Source organism: Juglans microcarpa x Juglans regia, chromosome 1D, assembly GCF_004785595.1.
Source record: "Juglans microcarpa x Juglans regia isolate MS1-56 chromosome 1D, Jm3101_v1.0, whole genome shotgun sequence".
In the NCBI taxonomy this organism is placed as follows: domain Eukaryota; kingdom Viridiplantae; phylum Streptophyta; class Magnoliopsida; order Fagales; family Juglandaceae; genus Juglans; species Juglans microcarpa x Juglans regia.
The window spans coordinates 20,310,672-20,335,493 of NC_054594.1; the positions used below are offsets into that span (position 1 = coordinate 20,310,672).

The 24,822-nt window shown below is 35.6% G+C and overlaps 1 protein-coding gene and 1 pseudogene across 4 annotated transcripts; one reads left to right on the top strand and one right to left on the bottom strand.

Moving 5' to 3' along the window:
- Positions 1 to 9,447: 9,447 nt before the first annotated feature.
- LOC121239546 lies at positions 9,448 to 16,436 on the bottom strand (annotated as a pseudogene).
- On the top strand, positions 16,147 to 22,208 carry LOC121234026 (organic cation/carnitine transporter 7). Of its 4 annotated transcripts, none has more exons than XM_041129827.1 (6): positions 16,147 to 16,473; positions 17,040 to 17,308; positions 19,161 to 19,398; positions 20,042 to 20,570; positions 20,682 to 20,884; positions 21,882 to 22,208. In XM_041129827.1, exons 2-6 carry the CDS (start codon positions 17,040 to 17,042, stop codon positions 22,128 to 22,130), a joined length of 1,488 nt encoding a protein of 495 aa, XP_040985761.1. In that variant the 5' UTR covers positions 16,147 to 16,473; the 3' UTR covers positions 22,131 to 22,208. The 4 variants fall into 4 exon arrangements, with proteins under 4 accessions (XP_040985761.1, XP_040985769.1, XP_040985785.1 ...); XM_041129835.1 differs by lacking the exon at positions 16,147 to 16,473 and adding an exon at positions 16,505 to 16,546; XM_041129851.1 differs by lacking the exon at positions 16,147 to 16,473 and adding an exon at positions 17,947 to 18,037 and having other exon boundaries at positions 17,172 to 17,308.
- Positions 22,209 to 24,822: the final 2,614 nt, after the last annotated feature.

Consider the following 24,822-nt stretch of genomic DNA (forward strand, 5'->3'; position numbering starts at 1 on the left):
GTGTGTGCCATAGCCCTAGCCCATCCACTTCTTTTCCCAAGTTGATGCTTCATCTTTCTAGTGCTCCTTTCCTAGGTGACCTTTCATGTGTCATTGGTCCAAAATAATCTAAGTGACAAGTGGCAAGTGAATGGAGTGCTTGGGAGTGTGCTAGCTGAAACCCTAAGGGCATATTTTTCCTCAATACAAAAGTCCCTTCGCCTATTCTTCTAAAAATTTAGTGCATGCTTGACACTCGGCAAAAACTAACCAAATTCGAAATCCTATATGCCTCCCTTCGGTTTCCCATGCACATTTTCTAGAAAAGCTCTATTTCACTTCCCTAAGCTTTTCTTCCCAAGAAATCTACCTTAGAACTCAAATTTTGGGTAAGACAATGGGCTAGGCGTGTGGGAAGATGGGCTAGCTGAAAATCTCTTAGTCTTCCTAGGTTCCTTTTGCCCCTTGGTTCATCTAGAAGGTTTCTAGCAAGTTAACAAGTGGCAATTCTTCTAGGGTAGGCGTGCAAACCATTTCTTGGTGCTTTTCTACACTTCTCTCTCCCCCTTAACCCACTATCAAGACTAGATTTAAAGTGTAACATTTTCATGACACATGGTACTAGTGACTTAAGATTTGGGTCATGGGCTTAAAGCCATTGGGCTTGGGTTTCTAAATAGAGCCGAAAATTACAAGGTAATCTAACGTCACTCTCCTTTTGTGCTCAAGTTACCAAATCAAAGACTCTAAGACCTTCCAAAGTAACTAAGGCTCCTAAAATACCATGGCAACCTAGAACGAATTCTAAGGGCCAAGTCTAGACAAACTCGGGTCATCACATAAATTCATCTTCAATCAGGTCATTAATTGTGTCCATAGTCTTGGGCACCTATCACAGCTTCTACCATGCTAAGTGGGGAATGGTAGTGGAAACTACCATAGTGAGATTTTGAGAAATCTCAGTAAGTAAACAAACAACATACAATAGATAACATAAGCATATAAGGGCAAACCATAATGAGTACATAGACATGTACTTTGACATAAAACATGACTTATGCAACATTGACTTTTAAAAAATAACATGTAACAGGGACCTTTTAACCTTTTCAAGAAAACGTCTTTTCCATCTTTTCATCTTTGGTTCTTAAACATATAACATATCATTTGAGCTTGAGTTCTTGGTCATTCACATATCATGTCTTGAAGCTCATTGCCTTATTCATTTGTTATAACATATGGTTGGATACCTCACGGCTCCCCTATGCATTGTGTGTTCCTAGCTAGTTACCGCATCATCCAATGACCCACTTGACCGTGTGACTACGTCATATTCCTTAACATACTTATTACGATAGTTCGCATGTTTCACCTTCACTATATGACACCCACTAGCTTTAGGTGCAACCCCACTCTGATGTCCTTTCCACAAAGATCCATTCGAGGTCCGTCAACTGTACTTTGTCGACCTATGGGTTATCACTCTATTTTAAACACTCCAAAGTGGACAGAAGAGTTCCACTAGGACATTCTCCCGTCCTAGCATTTGGGGTCATTCACAAAATGTTTATTGGCTCGTTTATTGAAAACAATGCACAAAACTAATGCATGTGACATGGGCTTATGATGCTTTGTTCCTTTCATGGATCATGTAATCATTTATGCCGAGATTCATGCAATCATACAAACAATATACATCCCGTGTTACAGTTTGAAAATATTAGAACATGTATATACTTGATTTACACATATGAATAATGGCATTCAACGATTAACAAAGGGTAAAACCGATTCACAATATCATTCACTATGCTTGGCCGAAACATATAGTACTTGAAAGCATGATTTTACAAAAGTAACATGGACTTATAACACCTAACATGTTCAGTATAACATCATTAAGTAACATGGCAACATAATCATATAGATCCGAATACGAGGCATGGTATTACAAGAGGTTTCATTCAACCACAATCAATATGGCAACACATATTTAGGTAAAACTGAGTATATAACATGATAAGAGATTTCATCCAATCCAATATCAAGCAAATGCAAGTTCACACGTCATATACACATATTATCCAAGAGTAGGTTGAAGGTCTACTTACCAAAATCCAATGATTACAAATAGCAAGCTGAAAATGCATATTGAAAATCATTAGACATGGACATACGAAAACCCTAATCTCATTTATGAGTGTGTGTCATGTATATGGCTCATGAAATCCATTCTCACGGTAAGAAGAGCTCCTTAGCATTCAGACTTCACTCTTAAATTAGAAGCTTCAAGAAGAAAGAAACCCTAGCTTAGCTAAGAATGGTAGTTGTGGCTCTTCTTCCTTTCCAAAGTCTCATATTCACTTACGTAATGCAATTGGTGGTTCGAGCCTCTCTCCCCCTCTTGAGGAGAAACCCTAGCCTTCCCAAGGGTGTGTGTGCACATGTATATGTGAAAGAATCCATGAATCCAAAATCACATTCTTGTTCCTCTTTGGCCGTGTGTGTGGGTGTAAGAGACAAGTGAATGGTTCTTACCTCATGTACTCTTCCCCCTTGGATGGCACTGATACTCCTTGGTGTGCTTGAAATGGTGGTTGGAGGAAGAAGGTAGGTGTGTGTGTGGTGTTTGGGTGGAGAGAAACTAGCGGGAAAGTAAGAGACTTGTGTTGAGGATGGTGTAGCAGTGTAACAAAAGAGAGAAAGTTTGAAAAGTGACAAAAGGACTCTTCACTTTCGTCTACTCCCTTCTTATAGGCGCATCCTCCTTCTTTGAAATGCCAAACGTGATGGTGCATGGGTGCCACTTGGCACCTTGGCTGAAAAGTCTCTTCATCTTCCTCATGATGGAGTTGTGTGGGGAAACCAAAAGTCCTTTGGACAAGTGGTGTGAAACTCTTCCATTCGAAACCCTAATTTCCACATATAACCTCCTCCATGTGTCTAGGTTCATTGAACTTGGTGGCAAAAAGGTAAAAACTCCAAACCTTAAATCAATTTTGAACCACTACACGTGTGCATGCTTGCCATGTGGCAAGTGGCGTGAGTCTTGTCCTAGTCATCCGCCCCTTGCACTTCCCCTCACAAAGATTCTTCCAAACTTATGTGAGTGTGTGCATGTGCCTTCCCCATGCATATCTTCTTGGAACTCTCATGCTTTCCCTCCGTGCATGAAAGTGTCAACAAGGGTGGTTGGCTTTTCATGTGGGGCATGCAACCCTATGGCCAAAACTCTAGAAATCTCGTAGAGTCTCATGCCTTTGACTTGTAGTGTCCCTATGTGCTTCTCCTTTTCTCAAATCATTGCACATAATTCTTGAAACTTTCCAAAATCCTATGGATGGTGTGTGAGTCCTTTGGGGTTACCGAAACCCTAGTTTTTCTCACTCCCCTTGCCCATTTCCACGTCCACATTCAAAGTAACCTAGAGGTGAGTTGTGCATGTGGCATATGGTTTGTGAGAATGGTGTGTTCCCTATGTTTGGCCGAGCCTTCTCTCTTCTTCTTACCTTTGGTGCATGTTGGCCAAGTGTCATGTGTGTGCTACTCAAGATGCCACTTCCCTAGGTTTCCAAATGATGAGCTTCTAGGGAAACTAAAAGGTCTTCCTTTGCCATGTGGTGCCTCCCTTCTCAACCCTAGACCCCAACTTAGGGTTTCAAGCCCTAATTCCTTTCTAGTGGCCGAAAATCCTATGGGCCTTCTCTTTTTTTTTTTTTTTTGTGTGCCTAATGCATCAAGTCCAAAATTCCTAAGTATCCTCTACCATCTTGCTTGGCCCAACAACCATACATGGCCTGATAACAAAAATATGATCGAAGACTTGGCTAAGTCCGGGTTATCACATTTCCATTTCACCATTGATGATTTGGGTTCTTTGAAAAAACCCTAGACAACCCATACTCAACAAGTTTGAGCATGGTTGAACCAAATACTCCATTAATTCCACAAAACTCACAACAAGGCCATAACACCCATTCCCTTAACTTTCTCAGGCTGAACCTTCTTCAACCCAAAACCTTTGCAAGTGTGTGTGCGTTCATGAGAAGAGAGTGGGATAGAAGTTTGAAGATTCTCATCGTGAAAATCTCTCCAATATGATGTCCTAAATTTCCCTCCTATGCTTGTGCAAAGAAAGTGTTTAGATGGAATTGGTCTTCTTCTAGAGTGGGCGAGATAGAGAGGAGAAGAGAGTAGAGGGAAAAATCTGAAATGAGCAAATTACTCTTGGTGTGCCTTCGGTAGGGCTAAGGGGCGTTGGCATAAATGCCTCCCATGTATACCTTCCTTTGTTCACACTTCTTCTTCTTCTTCTTCTTCTTCTTCTTCTTCTTCTTCTTCTCTCTCTCTCTCTCTCTCTCTCTCTCTCTCATTGTTACTCTAATATGGAATCCAAAGAGTATATGGTGCGTGGGTGCGAAATGGCGCCCTCTTCTTGCCATGGTCGAAATCCCCTATTCTTTTCTCTTATCATTGCTTTTCTTGGGAATCTAAGGGTCACTTCTTGCATGAAGGACGTGGCACCTTCTGCCTTGACTGAAATCCTAAGTGCTTCTTTGGCTTTCCCTTCTTGTGGTCTAGGTTGAATGAACCCATGCAAAAAGAACAAGTGTGGCGTGTACACCTTCATGGCTGAAACTCAAAATATCTCCCTTCATGATTGAAACCTTCAAGAAACCCTAGGATGCTTATGCATGAATGTCATGTGGCAAACCTAGTAAGGGTGGCGTGTGTGTCCTTTGCCATGACTGAAAATCCTTTCTCTCCCTTCTTCCATTTTTGGTTCAAATACAATGAATCTAGTGGAGTGACAGTGCATGGTTGCCAAATGGCGTGTGCCTCTTCAAAACTAAAACCCCATGGTCTTCCTCTATTCTTGAAAACTCCAAAAGTCTCAATGCATGTGTGCTAAGTGGCACTTCTTCCCTATGGCTGAAAATGACCTTTCCGTTCCTTCTTACAAAAAGCTTGGTTTCATGCTTGCCAAACCGAAAATCCATTGAAGATGATTTATAAAGAGGAAGAGAGAGGAGTGGCTAGATAATAAAATGAAAAAGTAAGGAAATATACCAAATACAAGTTGTCACGTGAAGTGAATTGGAGAAATTCTCTAATTTCTTGAATTGTTTCAGAACTATCTGTTGTGCGTATTTTTTTTCCCCTTTTTCTTGATACTTATGGAAGTTTATGGGTTGAGGATGGTTTATATGAGATGGCTGAGGTTCTGGAAGAAGAACAAGAAAGGATTGAGAAAGGAGAAGAAAGAATTGTGTTATATGTTGCTTCACTACTATTTTAAGCTACTGCGTGATACTACTGTTGTTAATTTTTTTGTTGCGGTTTTAACTTGTCTACTACATGTATTTCAATCCCGTTGCTATTTTGTTTCTCTTCCTACTACTTGAGGTTTAACTACAGCATGATGAGAGGAGTAGAGAAATCAGATGAGAGCTATGTGTGTGTTGAAGACTTGGTATGTATCGATTTTTGGGGCTTAAGGTGTAGACTGAGTACTGCATATTTGTGTGATTTGAATTAAGCTTAGAGATGAGATTGAAGGATAATTCCAACCATACACTCAGTTCTCATCTTGACCTAATGGTGAAGATAAATCATGGAGGAAAATAAAAGAAACTAGAAATAATTAAAGAAAGTGTTAATTACACTTTGCCCCTCGAACTTTCACTCAATTTACAATGTGCCTCCGAAACTAATAATTGCATCAAAGTTGACCCTAAAACTTTCAAAACTTCTCAATCCCCCATTCCGTCTACTATCAGCATTAAATCTAAAGAAAATTCACTGCACGTGTTGCTCATGTGCATAACATTTACTGCAAAGATGTAATTTTCATTTAATTTATTATCATTAACCATATAAAATATAAAATAATATATTCTATCAATTAATAATAAATCATAAATCATTAAATAATTTTTTTTTATTAATTTATATATGGTTAATGAATATCAAATAAATTCATTATGTACATAGATTATTCATACTTATTTGCAACTTAGGTATAAAATAATTTTATATATGGTTAATCATTAATGATTTATTATTAATTGATAGAATATATTATTTTATATTTTATATGGTTAATGAAAATAAATTAGATGAAAATTACTTCTTTGCAGTGAATTTCTGTTAGATTTGATGCTGCTGGTAGACGGAATGAGGGAATTGGGAAGTTTTGAAAGTTCGAGGGTCCACTTTGATGCAATTATTAGTTTTAGAGGCACATTGTGAATTGAGTGAAAGTTCGAGGAAACAAAGTGTAATTAAACCTTAAAGAAATAACGATAAGAAGATAATGAGACTAACTTTAAAATCCAACTTTATTTTCCTTTATCCAAAAATTATATTTTTCACCATAAAATCAAATAATGAATTATAATAAATACTCATATGAGAAATAAGATCATGTAAATAAAAATGAATTACTAAAAATTATTTTATTTTCGGTGCTCCATACTTAGAGAGGTTAACTCTAAAAATTTAGATTTGGTTCAATAACACTTAAAATACCCAACTCAAAATAATTTTATGTTTTTTAAAAATACTTGAAAGATTTTATATACTTGGCTCAATTCTAAAAACATCTGCTAAATTTAAAAATAAGAATTTAAGTCTTAAGACTTTTAAACGAGGCTCATGACCAACCCGAGAGGAAATTGGATAAGTTGTTCACAATCTCCCTTCCTTATAAATATCCCGTCCTTGAATTTGCCTATACCTTAATCGAATCCATTCATGCTCATCCTTACATCTTCTTCATGCTTTCACACACCTTCATTGCTTCAATCACTTCTTGCGTAATAACATGCTTCCTCGTATTCTGGTAATCCTCTGTTAACATGCTCGAGTTGTCTTCAATTACTTAATCTGATCAGTTGTGAAGCACTTGTACATTTCACACTACAATTCTTATTGAAAGAGCTTGAAGTCATGATCTTATCATTTGTCATGATTTTGGCATCAATCTGTTTCTACAATTTTCAAATGCTAAGGACTGGTTTGAATTCAAAGATGAGTTGAGATGGTTTGTGAATAATAGAATAAAAGTTGAATTATTTATTATATTTTGTATGGAGATTTGAGAAAGTTGTTTTGGGATTTAAAAAAGTTGAATTGTTTATTATATTTTATATAGAAATTTGAAAATGTTGTGATGATGAGATAAGATGAATTGAGATGAGTTGAAGTGAGTTTTGAATGCAAACGAGGCCTGACTACTCCTCTACATCTCCTCCATGCAAGCAAAGAAGAAGGCATATCTTGACCAATGGGTTTCAATTAGTGACAACTTTGATACTTAGGTTAGAAGAGAAGTGAGCTTATACTTCGAGGTATTTATAGTTGGACTTCTACTAATGTGTTGGTGACATGTTAGCCACATTACATTTGGGTGGCTGCATTTAACATGGGTAAAATCACTGCGTGTCTTCGGTTGGCCATAGTTTTCAGCTACCTTTAATGGATTGGTCACTACCTCCTTTGCTCTGCCATCACGATTATTTGGCACTATGCTTTATTTACAATATATTAATTGTACACTATCCGCCTTCTTACACTTAAATCGGTTTGAATAGTGAGATGATTTGTGAATAGTAATACAATTATTAGTTAAAATTAAATAAGATTAAATAAAGTACCTCTATCCAAACAGACATACTAGTTACTTTTTTTAGTTCTGTAGCGTTTAGTGTGCCACCTCCTCTAGGGAATTGTGCTAATTGTCTCCTTGTGATTGACAATCTTGCTTGGAAAAAACTACTTTATCCTCTCAATTGTACTGTTCCATTTGACCGCTTAACAATTTTTTTTTAACTTAGTGATTAAGAAAATAATTTTAAGTGTATTGAGATATTTTTTTTAAAATATTTAAATATATTAAAAAATGTGAAAAGAAAAATGAAAAAAAAACCAAAAACCAAAAGCGGTAAACTTGAGCGAGCTAGTCTGTGCAGCAGAGTAGCCTGACTCATCTTGCTTTTATCCACCTACCTCCATTCCTCTTCTGCTAGCTAGAGTTCGTTTTGCATTCCTCGCCCTAAATAGGTTACATGCATGTCTCTTCATTTGCTCGCCTTATATATCGGTCACCTTGATTTGCTCAGCCTTGCTTCTTTGGATGTTTATTTATATTTTATTGTACTCTTGCTCACTTTAGATTGTTAGTTTGCAAGGGATGTGTGGAGTCAGTGTTCTAAGAGGTTACAAAAATGTTTCATGCCATATACATCTATGCTGCAATTTGTAGAAGCTTTAACAGACTCATTGGAATAGAATATTGTGCAAGATTTGTGATAGTGGCTAAGAAGATTTGGTGGAGAAGGAACATATTTGTCTTTCATAATGAATTCTCTCACCCAAACTCCCTGGTCAAGGAAGCTAATCATACCTTAGATATGCTAGAGGAAGAAGCAAGGTAGGACTACAATCGACTCAAGTCAGAGTGCACATCAGCTGAAGTTTGGTCTCCACCTGGAACAGATTGGGTTAAAATCAATTGGGATGAGACTATTGACAAGATCAAAGGTTTGATTGGAGTTGGTATCTATGTTAGGGACAGTGATGGTCAAATTTTGGCAACCATGAGGCTTAGAAAACACCTTTTTCCTAATCCTTTACTAGCTAAGGCATTTCGAGCTTTACAAGCAATCAAGTTTAGTTTTGAACTAGGGCTTAGGCATATCATTGTTGAGGGAGACTCCCTGCAAGTGACTACTGCTATTAAGGAAAATTTTGAGCCATGGAGCAGTGCAAGTATGTATGTGAATGAGGCAAGATTTCTACTAAAAAACTTTGCCAAGTGGGATGTTTCTCATGTTAGGAGAAATGGTAACAAAATGGCTCACTTGTTGGCAAAAAATGCTCTTTCCATTTTAGATGTAATTGTAACGTTGGAGGAATCCCCTCCTTGTATTTCATTTTTATTATAATGGAATGTGACTAGAGTTTTCTCTTAAAAAAAAAAGAAAAGATTATTAAGGCTAATTTTACGACATGGCAATAAAATTATTACACTTTTTTTAAGAGAATTCCTTAAAGCTGGTCCATCCAACGTTCCTCATATAACAGCCTACCAATAGTATACTGACACCTAGACTTTCACCACAGTTAGTATGAACCAGCACTACATGGAATTAGACACTACTGCAAAAGAGACAGCCCCCTACGTAGCCCTTTCCCCTTCACGAGAGACACAGCCCCCTCCGAAAATCCACCCTTAGACTTTCTCATCATATCGTGTTCCCCATCCCGATCCAAACAATTTTTATCTGAATCGATCTTATATTATCTTTGGGCATTTGAGAGGATCATGTTCTTAAGAAATAAAAATTCTAGATGTTATAAAGAAAGGAAAATGAGAAATTTTTGAAGAAATTTCTTAGATCTAGTTCAGAGAAAAACTTTTGTTTATTTAAATTTGAATTCTGAAACGAATGTTGAGGATGATGATCATCTGTCCTTCAAATCCATGCGCGAGCCATTCATTATCATGGCCTTAAACTCATCAAAACTGATCATTCCATCGTCGTTGCGATCGACCCTGCCGATCATCTTCCTGCACTCGGCAAGCGAGCACTCTTCATTCAGGCTCTTCATGACCTAATAGAGCTCTTCTGCTAATATCAACCCGTTCTCTTCAATATCGTAGACCGAGAACGCGTCATTCAGATTCTCCAACACCTCATCCGAATCGACACTCTCTGTGTTCAACTCGACGAACTCCTGGAAGTCGATGAAGCCGTCGCTATCGCCGTCTACCTCTCAGATCATTTTCTGGAGCTCCTCCTTGGTGGTCGTTTGTCCCAGGCTGTTCATCATAGATCCGAGCTCGAAGGACAAGATCTTGCCGTCACCATTGACGTCGAGCTTCTTGAAAATCTGCTCCATCTCTGCGACCTGGGCCTTTCCATTCAGAGATGATGAGCAAGACAGTAACGAGTTGGTGCTGATAGCTGATAGACGGGGAGAGAGACACAGCCACCTTTGAAAACCCACCCCTTTGATTCAACGTTCGTTCTGGAGTGAATGTGATCGGGCTAAGCTGCTTAGTGCAAATGCAGTTCTCCTCTCAGTGATGGTCTTTTGCAATTCCTATCCCATGCGCATGAGTGTAGCGTGAGTATAGTATGATTTCTGAGGTGACAGCTTCTAAGTGGAGGGCTGTTTTTCCTTGAAAATTAGACCGACCGCTTAGCAGCGGTTCTCTAATTATAACTCTTTTTTGTAACTCGTTCATCATTTAAGATCCATTCCTCAAGACCGTGCCATATTAACTATTTTTTTTCCATCTTAACAATCATGTCCTAAAATGGACGAATTACAACTTTTAGAGTTTTGCGACTGATAGGTCGGTGGTCATATTAAGACAATAATAACACTGAGAAAGTATAGGACAATTTGCTAAGATGGAGCGAAGAAAATAAACTAAACTTTCACTGAGGAAGCAAAATTAAACAAATAATAGCTCCCAAAGCTTAAGAAATCTATGGCAGGGGGCAAAACACCCATGTGATTGAGATGATAGTCACCATCGGCGGCCAAATCTCGATTGCCACTTGAGTGTCAAGATAGAGAAATGATATTTATAGTCCTAAGATTTGTAAGTCTTATGTACTCATTTTGAAAAAAGTAGATAAATTTGAAACTCACATAGTAAAATCATTTTTTTTTAATAATGGACTCCACTTTTTTGTAAAGGGAGTGCGTGGAGCTTGTGTAATGACCCGAATGAAATTTGATGGATGAATTTCTTTAGATCTTAGAAATATCTTGAAGTCCTAAAAGAATTTCACAAATCGAATGAGCGATTAGGTTTTGGTCCGTTGGCCTAGTTGGAACCCGATCCACTATGGTAATGAAGTTGCCTTTCTATTTAATTAATGCACTTCAGAGTATGAATTTATGAAACAAATTACACCATTAGATTCGTTTGAATATTTATAATTTTACAATGTAATAATACATTTCCAATTTTTCGAATGAGTAGTATTTGGAAGTGCCTATATCTAATTAAGGCACTTAAGAGTCGAATTTGATGAAACAAATTGCACCACTAGACTTATATATGTGGCAATTAGTTCAAACAGTTGTCAAATTGCCATGTAGGATGTCCAAATCCACTTAGAATCACTAGGATTACTTTTTGATTGGACACATGGCACAATCTTAGCCACTCATATGAATAGTGTTAGGACACTTGTCACATGAAGATTGAGGTGTGATGAAATGGAGTGTGTTTCAAGCCATGCCACCATGCATGCCTCTTAGGCCAAATACTATTCAACCCAACAAAATACTATTTGGTCAACAATAAAAAAGTTTCAACCCTAATGAAACCTCAAAACATTGGAATCCAATCGAAATCCTAAAATCCCATGTGATGGCCAAAACCTTAAAACTTGGTTTCCAAACCCTAAACCACTCGATTTTGATTAAGTGTTTTATCACTTTGTTAAATCACTTCCTTGTGCAATTTACCATTCAATTATACACTCATATACACCTAGCCTCTGGCCAGGTTCTAAACAAAGAAAAGTCTACAATTTTTTTTAGCTCAAAAACTAGCTTGCTTGATAAGATTCTGATTAGAGAAGCTGGTGGGGCAGTAATGGAAGGGACCTATGAGAAGTATTTGGGGCTGCCTCCAGTTGTTGGAAGATCTAAATATCAAACTTTCAAAGGTATTAAGGAGAAGGTATGGAGGAAAATCACAAATTGGAAAAATTCTTTTTTGTCTATTGCAGAAAAGGAGGTGCTCATTAAGATTGTCCTTCAAGTAGCTCCAACCTATACCATGAGTGTCTTTTTGCTTCCAAACATACTTTGTTATGAGCTGAATAGCATGTTTGCTAAATTCTGGTGGTGTAATCAGAATACTAGCAAAGGGGTGCATTGGAGTAGCTGGGATAAATTGGGGCAACAAAAACAGAAGGGAGGCCTTGGGTTTAGGAATGTGGAGTGTTTCAACTTAGCATTGCTTGCAAAGCAATGATGGAGATTTCTTAATAACCCTTCTAGTTTAGTGACCTAGATATACTAGTAGAAATTTTTTAGAGATTCTTCATTTCTGTGTGCAAAACTGGGCAGCAGACCTTCTCTAATATGGAAAAGTGTATGGTAGGCTTCTAATTTAATTAAGGAAGGGTTGAGGTAGAGGGTTGGAAATGGAAGAAGAATTAAAATATGGGGGGACAAATGGCTAACAACTCCATCTTTTAGTGTTTAGCCCCAATTTCGAGGTTGCATGAGGAGGCTAAAGTTGAGGAACTGATTGTGCAGGAGGACAGGGAATGGAATGACACTTTAATTAGAGATATCTTTGGTAAGAATGAGGTGGATCAGATTCTTAGCTTACCCTTGAGTAAGTTGGACTGTGATGACAGAATGGTTTGGGGTCCTTCTTAGAGAAGTTATTTCTCTGTGAGAAGTGCTTATTACCTTGAATTGGAGAGGAAGAGAAGAATTAAAGAGGAATCTTCTAATGAGAAGGAAGTTGATCAAAGGTGGTTTAAGATATGGGAGCTAAATGTACTGGGAAAAGTTAAATTGTTTTTATGGAGAGCTAGGAACAATTTTCTGGCAACAAGATGTAATTTGATGACTAAGAAACTTGTAAAGAGTGATCTATGCCCAATTTGTAAGGAGCATAAGGATAATTTAGGACTGAACCAATATGCATCAGTTTTACATTTTTCAAAATCGATTACGCACCGGTTACCCTCCTAAATCGGTATATCTAGTTTTACCAGTTTTAATAAAATGCAAATTTATCTTAAAAGTCTGTTTAAAAAAAAAACTGATTTACTATTTTTTTAAAAATCTATTACTATTGAAAAAAATATACTTTATAAAAAAATCTACCAAGTAAAAAAATAAACTGCTATAAAAAATCTGCTTTATAAAAAATGGGACAAAATGGAAGATGTCAATGCATACCCTAACATATTCTTTTAAGTCAAGTAAGATGTCATATAATAGCTTAGATGACCAACAAATTCTATAAGTGGAAAATAATGTCCCAAGTCTGCAATAGACTATTGATCTTCTTATATGTCATAAAAATCTAACAGCTTTGCAATAACAGAGATTATATGTATTAGTGGGTAAGATCTTCACAATAACAGTCTAACAGATGATAAATTAGGTCTTATATGGATTTTTTGTTCCTCAATCGTCTAAAATGTTTTCAAGGCTAACATCTATGTTTCTTGCATGCACAGAAAACGAGTAAACCCATGCATGCAAGACATGGAATACTTTTGTTTGGTTGTAGTGAAAAATACATTAGGGTTTGTCTAACTTACTAGTACTCTTCACTTGTCAGGCTATTCATTTCCCCTTTATGCAATTTTATAATTATACTATGTGCCAATAGATTTATATGAGTATTTTACCCCAATACTTTGTGCTGCCTGATGATAAATTTGGGCACATGATAGGTTTCTTATGAGACCAACAAAAGATGACAGTACACACATTCATTTGCAGGAGCATTACAAATCAATAAAATCAATGATAGTACATACTTTGTGCGGGATACACACGAAATTTCTGATCAATAAAATCAATAAAATCAAGAAAATCAATTAAATCTACAGGAGGTAGGAGCATACCCACATCCTAATTCCAAAATACATCAGAAACCACAAAAGGACCAACATACAATAGCGATTCAAAACCAAAATCAACACCATCAAAAGACTAAAAACCAAAGAGAGAGATACAGAGACAGAGACAGTACCAATTGAAAATTAGTGAAAAGACACGACGGAGGGGATGAAGAAAACTTCAACGGAGTCACGGAGGCGTCAGAGGGAAGGCTAGGGTTTTTGCCTTTCGGGGGAGGGGAGGGGGGGGGGGGGGAGTGAAAGTCAAAACTGAAAATTAAGGGATTTGGGTTGGGGGGTTGAAAACTAACGTTGAAACGGCGTCGTTTGAATTGAAATTGAACCCAAAATTAAACAATGTTGTTTAGGTCCTATTTTATACTAAATAGCGCCGTTTTGTGTTTGGCAGATGAGGTATAGTGTTATTCTTTTATCTTTTTGACATATAATTTAATTAAAAAATTATTTAAATTACTAAAATTAAAATTAGGTAAACTATTCAATGTGGATTATTTAATTGGGATGCAGCCATATATCAAAAAAAAAAAAGGGAATTGAAGTAGTCATAAGGGATGAAATGGGGGAAGCATTAACAGCTTGTTATGATCAAAAGAAGTATGTGAATCACCCAGCAACAGCAGAATGTATGGTACTTTGGAAAGCCATGGAGCTTTGTAGGGATCTTGGTTATTTCAGAGTAGTTTTTAAGGGTGATGCGCAGAATATTGTGAAAGCTATCAATGAAGAAAACACAGACTATTCGATCTATGGGAGTTTAATTCAAGATTGCAAGAAGATGTTGCAGCGGCAGCAGGAAAGGAAAATGCAGTATGTTCACAGGACATCAAATGAAGTGGCTCACATGTTAGCCAAGAGGGCTTTATGTTTAGAATCAGAACTTGTTTGGATGGAAGATATGCCAAATTTTATTACTGATAGTTTAGAAAAGGAAAAGCATTGTATTGATGGCACTATTCAAAGTTAATATACAGAGGTCTGTTTCTTGATTCAATAAAAAAAAAAAAAGGTATAATTTATACGCACAGGGTCCATTTAAGTATTTTCTTCTTCTTCTGTGTTCTCTTTTCTTTGTGAGAGAATTAGGAAAATGAAATTTTATCTATATTTTATCTCTTGCAGGACTGAAAGTGGCACGAGCTTTGGATGGTTTTTCATTTTTTATGCAGTAAATTTCTTGCAATTTCTTCTTTAGTTTTTTAATTCAATTTGAGGATTGAAAGATATTTGGACAATGCTAGAGCTCCCGCTGGGAGCTCCTACTGAAGCTCTAGTATTTGTTTTTATGTGTTTTTTTAAGTTATTTTTTAGATAGATTTTTTTTAACACTTTTAAATATTTTTAAAAAATAAAATAAATTTGGAACATTATTAAAAACACTTCCTTAATTAGAAAGTAAAAAAAAAATTATTAAAAAATACTTCATTAATCAAGAAATAAAATAAAAAATATTTTTTTATGATTTTTTATTTTACTTCATAATTAAGAAAGTATTTTTTTAATAATATTGTGATTTTTTTATTTTTTTTAAATATTTAAAATTGTTAAAAAAATCTGTATAAAAAAAGAACTAAAAAAAAAAAAACACATAAAAACACAGGAGCTCTAGCATTATTCAAGATATTTAATTTCTGTTCACAGGACCGTCCACACTGGTTGCTCTAAAGGAAAATCTTTCACGTTTGTTCTTTTCAAAGGGATTAGTCATAACCAGAAGCTATATATATGCCATTGATGGAGAAAATATTAAATATATGCCATTGGCTTGTATTTTGTTCTTGCATGTATTTTTTCAACTTTTAAGTTATGTTTGAATGTTGAATTGAGTTGAGATGATAAAATATTATTAGAACATTATTTTTTAATATTATTGTTATTTTGAGATTTAAAAAAGTGAAATTGTTTATTATATTTTATGTTAAAATTTGAAAAAATTGTAATGATGAGTTCAAATGAGAGAAAAAACACGTTAGCCTTCTGCTGAGCCACCACAGTTTTAAATATTGTTAAGGTCTTATTTAGTTTTACAGATAGTCTCAATTTATCTCATCTTATATTAACATCCAAACACCATTAAAAGATAAATATTTTTTAATTAGAAATTTTTTGAATTTTTCATTTAATCATTACAACTTTTTTAAATTTTCAAATAAAATATAAAAAATAATTCAACTTTTTTAAATATAAAAATAAAAATTATATTAAAAAATTATATTCTAATATTCTACTAATATTTTTATTTAACTTATTTCATTTTTTAAAATTTTATAGAATATATTAACTCAAATTATTTTACTATTATTTATAAATTATATCACTAGTATCTATAGAGTTTTGGAAAACTCTACTATGCCATCCAAACCTATCCGCTCGTTTGATTGCTCTGTGTTTTTTATTTTCTTTACCGAATGATGAAGAAAATAATTTTAAATATATTGATATATTTTTTAAAAAATATTTAAATATATTAAAAAAATATAAATAATAAAAAAAAAACTAATTTTACCACCAGCAGTAACATCGAGCGGTGTTGGAAGTTGGAACAAAATGTTTCGAAGTCAAACATGCATGCCAATGGGAACGACTAAACGAGAGAGAGAGAGAGAGAGGGGAAGGGAGAACTTGGGGTGTTTGGACTTTTGGATTGAGAGGAAAGAGCGAAGCGGGGAAAGCGTCAACCCACCAATATTTCTTCCTTCTATGGTCCAGCGTACCCTGAATCAGATCGGACGCAAACTCTTTCCAACTTCGGACACTTTCCTCACAAGCAACAACCACTTTACCCTCTCTCTCCCCAATCCTTTTGACCTTCATTGTTACAGAAGGAGAAGAAGATCCAAGCTTTTATTAGGTTCGTTCTGTTCTACCCGATCATATTTCCATCAAATGCTGGGATCTCATCATTTGCGTCTATATATCTAGATGTTTGTCTCCTGCGAATCTCTTCTTTATGCTGTAAAATAGTTCTCTATTGTACTTCCTGTTTTGAGCATATCGGATTCTCCTCACTGCAATCCTGGGTTGTTTTCTTATACGTCGTTCTGTAACTACTGAGCGCCTGTATAACTTGACATTAAAAAATATCAGAGAAGCTCTAATAATGGGTGTTATTCTCTGTTTTTGTTTTGGAAAAAAATTAGAACCTTTTGGTTTAAAGGATAAATAAAAAAATTGAACTTGCAAGCAATCAGAAATATCTATCAAATCATGAAATAGGAGTAACTCAGGATATTGTTTCCCTCCTTTTTAGCTACTTTGTTTAATCTTTTGGCTTGAAAAAGATAATAAGTCGTACTCTCTAAAACTTAATTGTGGCTCTGCAGATGGCAATTAATACTCCACTATATAGCATTACGCAATCTGTGATTTGCATATCTGTTATTTAAGTTAAATCATAGATTTTCTCCATACTTGTAGATGGGAGATGAAACCTCAAGGTACACCGTTGATGAAGCTCTTGTGGCCATGGGGTTTGGAAATTTCCAAATTCTGGTGCTTGCTTATGCTGGCATGGGTTGGGTTTCAGAAGCGATGGAGATGATGCTACTATCTTTTGTAGGACCAGCAGTTCAGTCTGCCTGGGGGCTATCTTCTAATGAAGAGAGCCTAATAACGAGCATAGTGTTTGGCGGAATGCTAGTTGGAGCATATTCATGGGGCATAGTCTCAGACAAGCACGGAAGAAGGTGCCTATTTTCATCATCTTATTATTCATAAAGAGTCTCTGCAATATTTGAAGCCTCTTCATTTTCTGGAATCTGCAATATATCATTTAGTTCATAGGCACCTTGCACCTTTACTCCTTTTAAGTGGATGTAATAATTCCACAGCAAACTCCAAGATGAGTGTGAGAACATGTTATGTTGACTGTATATATACATGCGATGCCATGTATGCTCTCTACCATCTACATAACATGTTCATGTATGCACTCTTACCAAATGCGTAACTTAATTATGTAAATTATGTATATAACCAATTTATAGATTTTTTATTGTAATTAAGACTGACATACTTTGAAGGGGCCAGGTTTGTTAGCCAGTCAACTCCCTTGATCATAATTGAATATAATTTTGAGATATGATAATTGTGTGAGGTGTAACTCCACTATTCTTGATTGTGTTGAGATTTTTTTTTTTTTTTTTTTTAATTATTAGTGGTGAGATGCTGATATTACTAGATTGTAACTCCACCCCTTGGAGAAGAAATGCAGGACTCTTTTTTTTTTCAAGTCTGTGTTTACTTTTTCCTATATTTTTTTATTGCTTCCTTCCAGCATCACAGTGGGTCCTATTATTTTTTTCATTGGGACTGAGGTTTTAAGGGATAGGGAAAGGAGACTAAAACCCTGCCGCTCTTCAATAAAGCATCTATGACTCTGGATCAAATTAAGAACTGCTTCAACAATTGAACATGTAAGAATATTGCTTCAATCTCATGTCACATATTGGCCCAATACAGTGAAATCATAGTTTTATGCCTCTTGAAAGGTGAGTTTATAGTTTCACAAAACTACAAACTCGCGCTTGTTGGGGACACCTTTTTCTGTGGGTTCATCATGGATCTTGTATGTGATAATCTTTCAATTGGATTGTGTGTAATTTGTATTTAGAATTTTCCTGTGTGAATGTGGTTGTTATTGGTTTTAATCATTTTGGATTATAGTAGGCTTCATCTTGGTGAAAGGAATTTTTTTCAACGAAATGACATGATTTGTGGGTGACATGCGCTCTCTAATACTTGTATCATTCCTTTCCCTTCCCTAGTCTATCAAAAGCAATTTTGCTAATTTATTGAATCAATGCTCCAATGCCATGCTCTAGAACCTTTCTGGCATGGATTTATAGCTTACAGTTACCTGAAGTGGAGCGTATGATTTACACCTTTAGATAGGATGTTATTTTGTCACATTCTTCTTCATTTTTAAGTGGTTTACATGTCTTTAGGTTAAAAAAATTCTTGTTTCTTTTCCGCATAAATTCTTTTATTTAATAGAAAAAAACAGTGTCACTATTTTAAGCTAACTGGAAGCTTATACAGTTTTTTTTTTTTTTGTTTTATGAATACTGGAAGCTTATACAGTATACAGTATTGCAAGAGGTAGCAGTTACTTTGAATGTGAAGTAACTAAATTGCTAAACATAGAATGAGCTAATGATATATTGAAGAAATAGTGAAAGATGGTAATATCTACATATTTATTAGTACTCATCACTGCCCTAAAGTGTCTATGTTTGGATTTTTTCTTTACAAGAATGCCTAGTAAGATTAGGAAAAGCAATCACGCTTATCATCATCTCCTCATAACTATTGGTACATGCTTTTCTTGTTCTTTTCACTCTGCTTTTTCAAGAGCTGCCTGTCTGTCCTGCTTCCAACCATTTTGCTTTCCAGATTCCAATGTTCCCCAGTTGTTTAACTTTTTTTACTACTCTTTATCAGAAATTACAATCTGTTTCAATTTGCTGCTTGCCAATTTCTTCAAAGTAATTTTTAGTGTGTCCTAACAGTTATGCTTGGTTCCATCTATTCTTTCAGGAAGGGCTTCATAATTACGGCAACAGTGACTTCTGTAGCTGGGTTTTTTAGTGCTTTTGCTCCTAATTATCTATCATTGGTTACTCTTCGCTGTTTGGTCGGTGTTGGTCTGGGAGGCGGCCCTGTACTATCATCCTGGTTTCTAGAGTTCATTCCTGCTCCTAGTAGAGGGACTTGGATGGTTGTTTTTTCAGCATTTTGGACGATTGGAACGATTCTCGAGGCTTTGCTTGCATGGGTATACTTATGATTACCTTCTCCTCTTTCTTTTTCCCTTTTTTTTTTTTTTTTTTTTAATTTCTCACTAGATTACAATTTCTTACTAGATCTTGGTATCTTCTTTTTCCTGTTTTGTTCTCACTTTTCCATATTTAAATTCAGGAAGCAGGGGAATTGCAGTCTTATTAATAGATTTTGCAGTGTTATTTATGTTAGACGTTAATTTTATTGGTGAAAAGTTTTTTTTTTGTTTTTTTTTGTCTTCTCTTTTATGGTTAATATTCTATGTTCTGCAAACTTCCCTGTTGATCCTAGCTATTTTCTGATTTTATTTTTTCCCAGTGTGGTAGGAATACTATAACACACCTATTGGATCCTCATTCTTATTTTAACATGGGCATCCAAGATAGTGAGAAGTATGATAATTAAAATGTGACATAATAAGCTGGCAATTCACTGAGGCTAGCAATTCACCTTGTTTCTTACAATGCTTTCAACAAATTCAACCATATTGTGCTCATTATAATCAATGAGAAGAAAGCACTGCCGTCAAGTAACATATTTGAGTCTAGATCTTTGTATTCTCCCTTGTCTGGATTCTGAATGAAAAAATTAAATTAAATGAGGCAGGTGCCTTCATATTTATGCCATGTTATTTGCAGTTTGTCATGCCAAGATTGGGTTGGAGGTGGCTACTTTCATTGTCGTCTCTGCCATCATCACTTCTCCTTCTTTTCTACAGAGTAACACCTGAATCACCTAGGTACTTATGCCTTAAGGGTAGGACAAGTGATGCAGTTAGTGTTTTGGAGAAAATAGCTAGAATAAATGGAACAAAACTTCCTTCTGGCATTCTTGTTTCTGATAACCAAGTTGAACTAGGAGAAAAGAGTATTCCATCAGAAGATGCACATCTGCTATCACCGAGAAGAACTGAAAGTGCAACCCAGAAGGAGATAGATTCTAATCTGGGGGGAATCTCATCACTGCTTTTGCTTCTTTCACCAAAATTAATTAGGTCTACCTTGCTCTTATGGGTAGTATTCTTTGGGAACGCTTTTTCATATTATGGCATTGTGTTGCTGACATCTGAGTTGAACAATGGATATAGTAAATGCACGCAGAAAAATTTGCAGTCACAGAAGTCCCATGATGTGAACTACAGAGATATTTTCATTGCGAGTTTTGCAGGTAATTGATCTACATCTATCAATATTATCTTTCTAGGTCATGAGAAGAAAAAATTTGTTTTCATACTTCTGGAAGATAGTCAAGTGACATTTAACCATATTTTACATGAAGAGTTTCCCGGGATCCTCATATCAGCCGCTACAGTAGATAAACTGGGTCGTAAGCTTTCGATGTCAGCTATGTTCTTCCTATGTTGCATTTTTCTGATTCCATTGGTATTCCATCAGCCTGAGGGTTTAACAACAGGCCTTCTGTTTGGAGCTCGCATATGCATCACAACAACATTCACAATTGTGTATATATATGCTCCAGAGGTAAATTGTAGAATTAAATTATAATCTTAAGAGGCAATAACTTTCATAATGTGCTAATCGGTACCTGATGAAGAGAGATGTCCTGACACCTGAACCCATGCTTGATAAAAAAAAGATGTCATATATTGTTTTTCTTGGACCTATAACACTTAAGCTGTAGCTAAACATCTCCAAATAATGAAGCTTTTTTCTCACAAAAGGAAAATAGAGAAAGATTAGGAAACAAGCTTTGGTCATGGTTTTCCTTGCGTGATATAATTCAATAGGTGTATCAGTCCACTCGTGCACTTGTTACACTTCTATATTCCGGACAGTGTATTACAACTTAAAGTTGGTTGTTGAGGAGTAAAACTGATCAAGTTTACGTTCGTATGTTTCCATAAAGTACTTTGATAAAATCAACTAGAAATTGTCCCACCTAGATCCTGCATGCAAGTAGGCATTGTTTGTCTAACTTCTGAAACTTTGCTAATAACTGCTTAGAAAATAAACACAGAAACTCCTTAAGGATTCATGTTCATGTGGCTTTGATTGACTTGAATAGTAAAAAGATTTTATGGGAGTTGTTACGTGTTACCTTAGTGTATAATTGGAAGACCCACAATTAAAGCCCAAAGCCTAATTTAGTTACAGTTGCCATGACAATTTTATTTGTCAAAATGTTGATGGTATCTGGACATCCAACTACTTGTGGACAGAAGCAGCTTTCAACAGTTTTTCCTACAAGTTAAATCTTTTTCTCTACTCCTATTTGCGGAATTCTGATCATTGCAGCTCAACTCAAAATAGTTTTTGTTGGATTAATCATCTTGAGATGCTTTATGTTCTCCTGTAGTTCTAACTTTTAATTGTCTAAACTAATTGTTTTAGCCTACGCTAGAGACATTATACATGTGAAAATTCAATTTATGGGCAGTTCAAGATATGTTCAATTCTTTTGTATCTTTTCTATTGATTTGGTAGCATTAATCTTTATATGATTGTGCTTGAACTGTAGATATACCCAACCTCGGTCCGAACAACAGGTGTTGGGGTTGCAAGCTCGATGGGAAGAATTGGTGGAATAATATGTCCTCTTGTGGCAGTGGGTTTAGTCCAGGGATGTCATCAAACAGTAGCCATTGTTCTCTTTGAGATTGTAATTTTCTTTTCAGGGATCTGTGTGGTTCTCTTCCCATTTGAAACCAAGGGCCGCAAATTGAGCGATAGTGTAAGTAGTCCAAAACATATTAATGAATCAGTATGAACTGACCAAAGTAAATGGGGTTGCTCCCCTTACACATTCGTATTTCAAATTAAGAGGACCAACAAAAAAGAAGAAACACCAGCCTTCTCCTGTTTATCAAATGCTTATGGTCTAATTAGTAGCATAAGTAGTCAAACTTATGCATCTGTTTTTTGCTTTTGAACATCTGAAATGCCTATGCTGTCTCCCAGCTGCCTCATGTATGCTTATCTGTGCACTAAACCCAAACAATCTTGGGTTTAGTGATTGCCTGAGTTCCATTGTGAGTGGCTACGAAGAAAATTATTGGTCATTTTCAAATAGTTGTGAGATGGGAGGGCTATTAGGATTGAGGGACATTCTCGAGAGGTTCCCGAGATTTTCCTCTCTAAGGATGAGCTTGGAGACGACTAAACTACCTAATATAAAGAGAGAGGGAAAGAGGATCCTCTTGCTGCAATCCTCTAGATGACTTGATGAATCCATTTGGGGAACCATTGATCAGAATTGAATATGATACAATGAATATGCAATATGCATCCAGGTTATCCATTTTTGGTGTATAAGGTCAAGGATTTTTAGGAGAAACCCATTCCATATAATCAAATGTCTTTTCTTGTCAATCTTAGCAGCGATGAAACAAGATTTCCTTTTTTCATGAGATGGAGAAATGATGGGGTTTTTTGTATGATACGACCAAGAAAAAGACATTAGGAAAAGGTGAGATCATCTTCGAGAGAGGATTTAAGTTATTAGCCAGGATGTTAGCTATGATTTTATAGCATATATTTGAAAGGCTAATAGGTCTAAATTGATGAACTTGGTTTGGATGCTGTTTTCTTTGCACTAGGGCTAGATGTGTAGGATTCTTGTGATGCCCCAAGATTTTGCTTGGGATTACATGTCCTATCGTTCATGACAGATAATGATGCAATGCACCTAACAATATGCAACATTAGCAGCGGATAATTTTTTTTCTTAAGCAATACTATGCACTAAATATAACATATCCCAAAATAATATAAGCATAGTTCATAAACATATAATAATTGACATCCAAAAGTTATACTACTTGTCTAAAATGTTTGTAACATCACTAGTACTAGAGACGAGGCTCCTCTTGTACATAATAAGGTGAACATAATAACTACTAGGCTAGCCTAAGGAGCAGCTCACACAACTCGGCTAGGATAGCCATAATCCTATCCAAAAATTGTAGCATCAACGTGATGAGCTCTTTGTTGCCGCATCGCAGTCTAATCGATCTCGTCCAAGTGATCCTCCGTTGGTTCTCCAGATCCTGACACGCGATCTACCATTTTAGGAGGAATGGTAGTTGAGACTACCAAGAGATTTGATTACAAATCTCAGTAAGTTAACAATCAACTTAAACTAACAATTTATAGATGCATGTATGTCAATAAAAGACATGAATGTTGACGTGAACATGAATGAGCGTGACATGACTTGGCAAATAACATAACATGTGTTAACATAACTTGAATTGATATGGACTGAATTGACATGAATTGTACCTGACGTGAACTAAATTGACTTGAACTGAACTTGACGTGAATTGAACATGATGTGAATTGAACATGAACTTAGAATCTGACATGAATTGAAATTGCATGAAAATGTATTCTTGTCTCATGTTGTTACCACGAAATGTTTGTCTCATGGAGTTTCTATGATGTTCTTATCTCATCGGGTTTTCATGATACTCGTCTCATGCTGTCATATGATAGTATAGTCTTGTCTCATGGGATTACCATGACTACTTGAATAATAAATTAACTATACGTGGATGTAAAATGACTAGACTTGGAAAAATATTTCTTGATAGACTCGTATGACTCATGGCAAGATATAATGTGACGTGACATGTTCGTGTGACTAATGGCATGGCATAACATGGCGTGTAACAGATAAACATGTACAGTCAAAATGATGTCATATCATGACATGACATGTATGTGTGACTAATGGCATGGCATAACATGGTGTATAACAAATAAACATGTATTTGGACATAAATCATAGTATGACATTACATGGCATGTAACATATATATATGGCATGACATGGCATAACTAAACATGTACATATATATATATAAACATAGCAAACATGAATGATAGTTTCTTACCACTATACATACACAAGTATCTTGAAAGTAAGTTAGAGGTCAACTTATAGTTTGTAGCGTGATGTAAATTAGCATCAAATGACCTGAACTGAAAGGAGATATTTCTAAGAGTAAGAAACATAAAACTACCGACTCAATATAAAATTACCATTTTACCCCTCTACTTGTGAAAAAAAATGATGTTTTACCCCTAAATTAAGGATTTTGCAACCGAACTCCAAAACTCATCAATGTAAATTTTGTCCTAATTCTAAATATCTAATAAAAAAAGTTTAAAACATAATACAACTATGTGAATTATACTTAGGCCGAAACATGCTAGGGCTAAAATCCTTGATTTATGTTGCAATTCTTTCAAACTCCAACTTTCATGCTAAAATTGATTTATGCAACACATAAAAATCATATCCTATATTTTAAAATATGCTAAGACCATAAAACAGAGACTCCAAAAAAATCACAACTCCTTATGACAAGAAAATGTTAAAATACAAAATCTCAAACAACTCTTTGATGCAATTAGACTATTTCCTTTCCAATAAACTCTTAAGGACTTGGAAAGCC

Excerpts from the sequence above, each read along its gene's own strand:
- LOC121234026 (XM_041129827.1), top strand. The coding sequence starts at position 17,040 with ATGGGAGATGAAACCTCAAGGTACACCGTTGATGAAGCTCTTGTGGCC. Across the intron at positions 19,399-20,041 it reads TCGAGGCTTTGCTTGCATGG|TTTGTCATGCCAAGATTGGG; the intron begins GTATACTTATGA and ends TGTTATTTGCAG. Across the intron at positions 20,571-20,681 it reads TTTCATTGCGAGTTTTGCAG|AGTTTCCCGGGATCCTCATA; the intron begins GTAATTGATCTA and ends TTTTACATGAAG.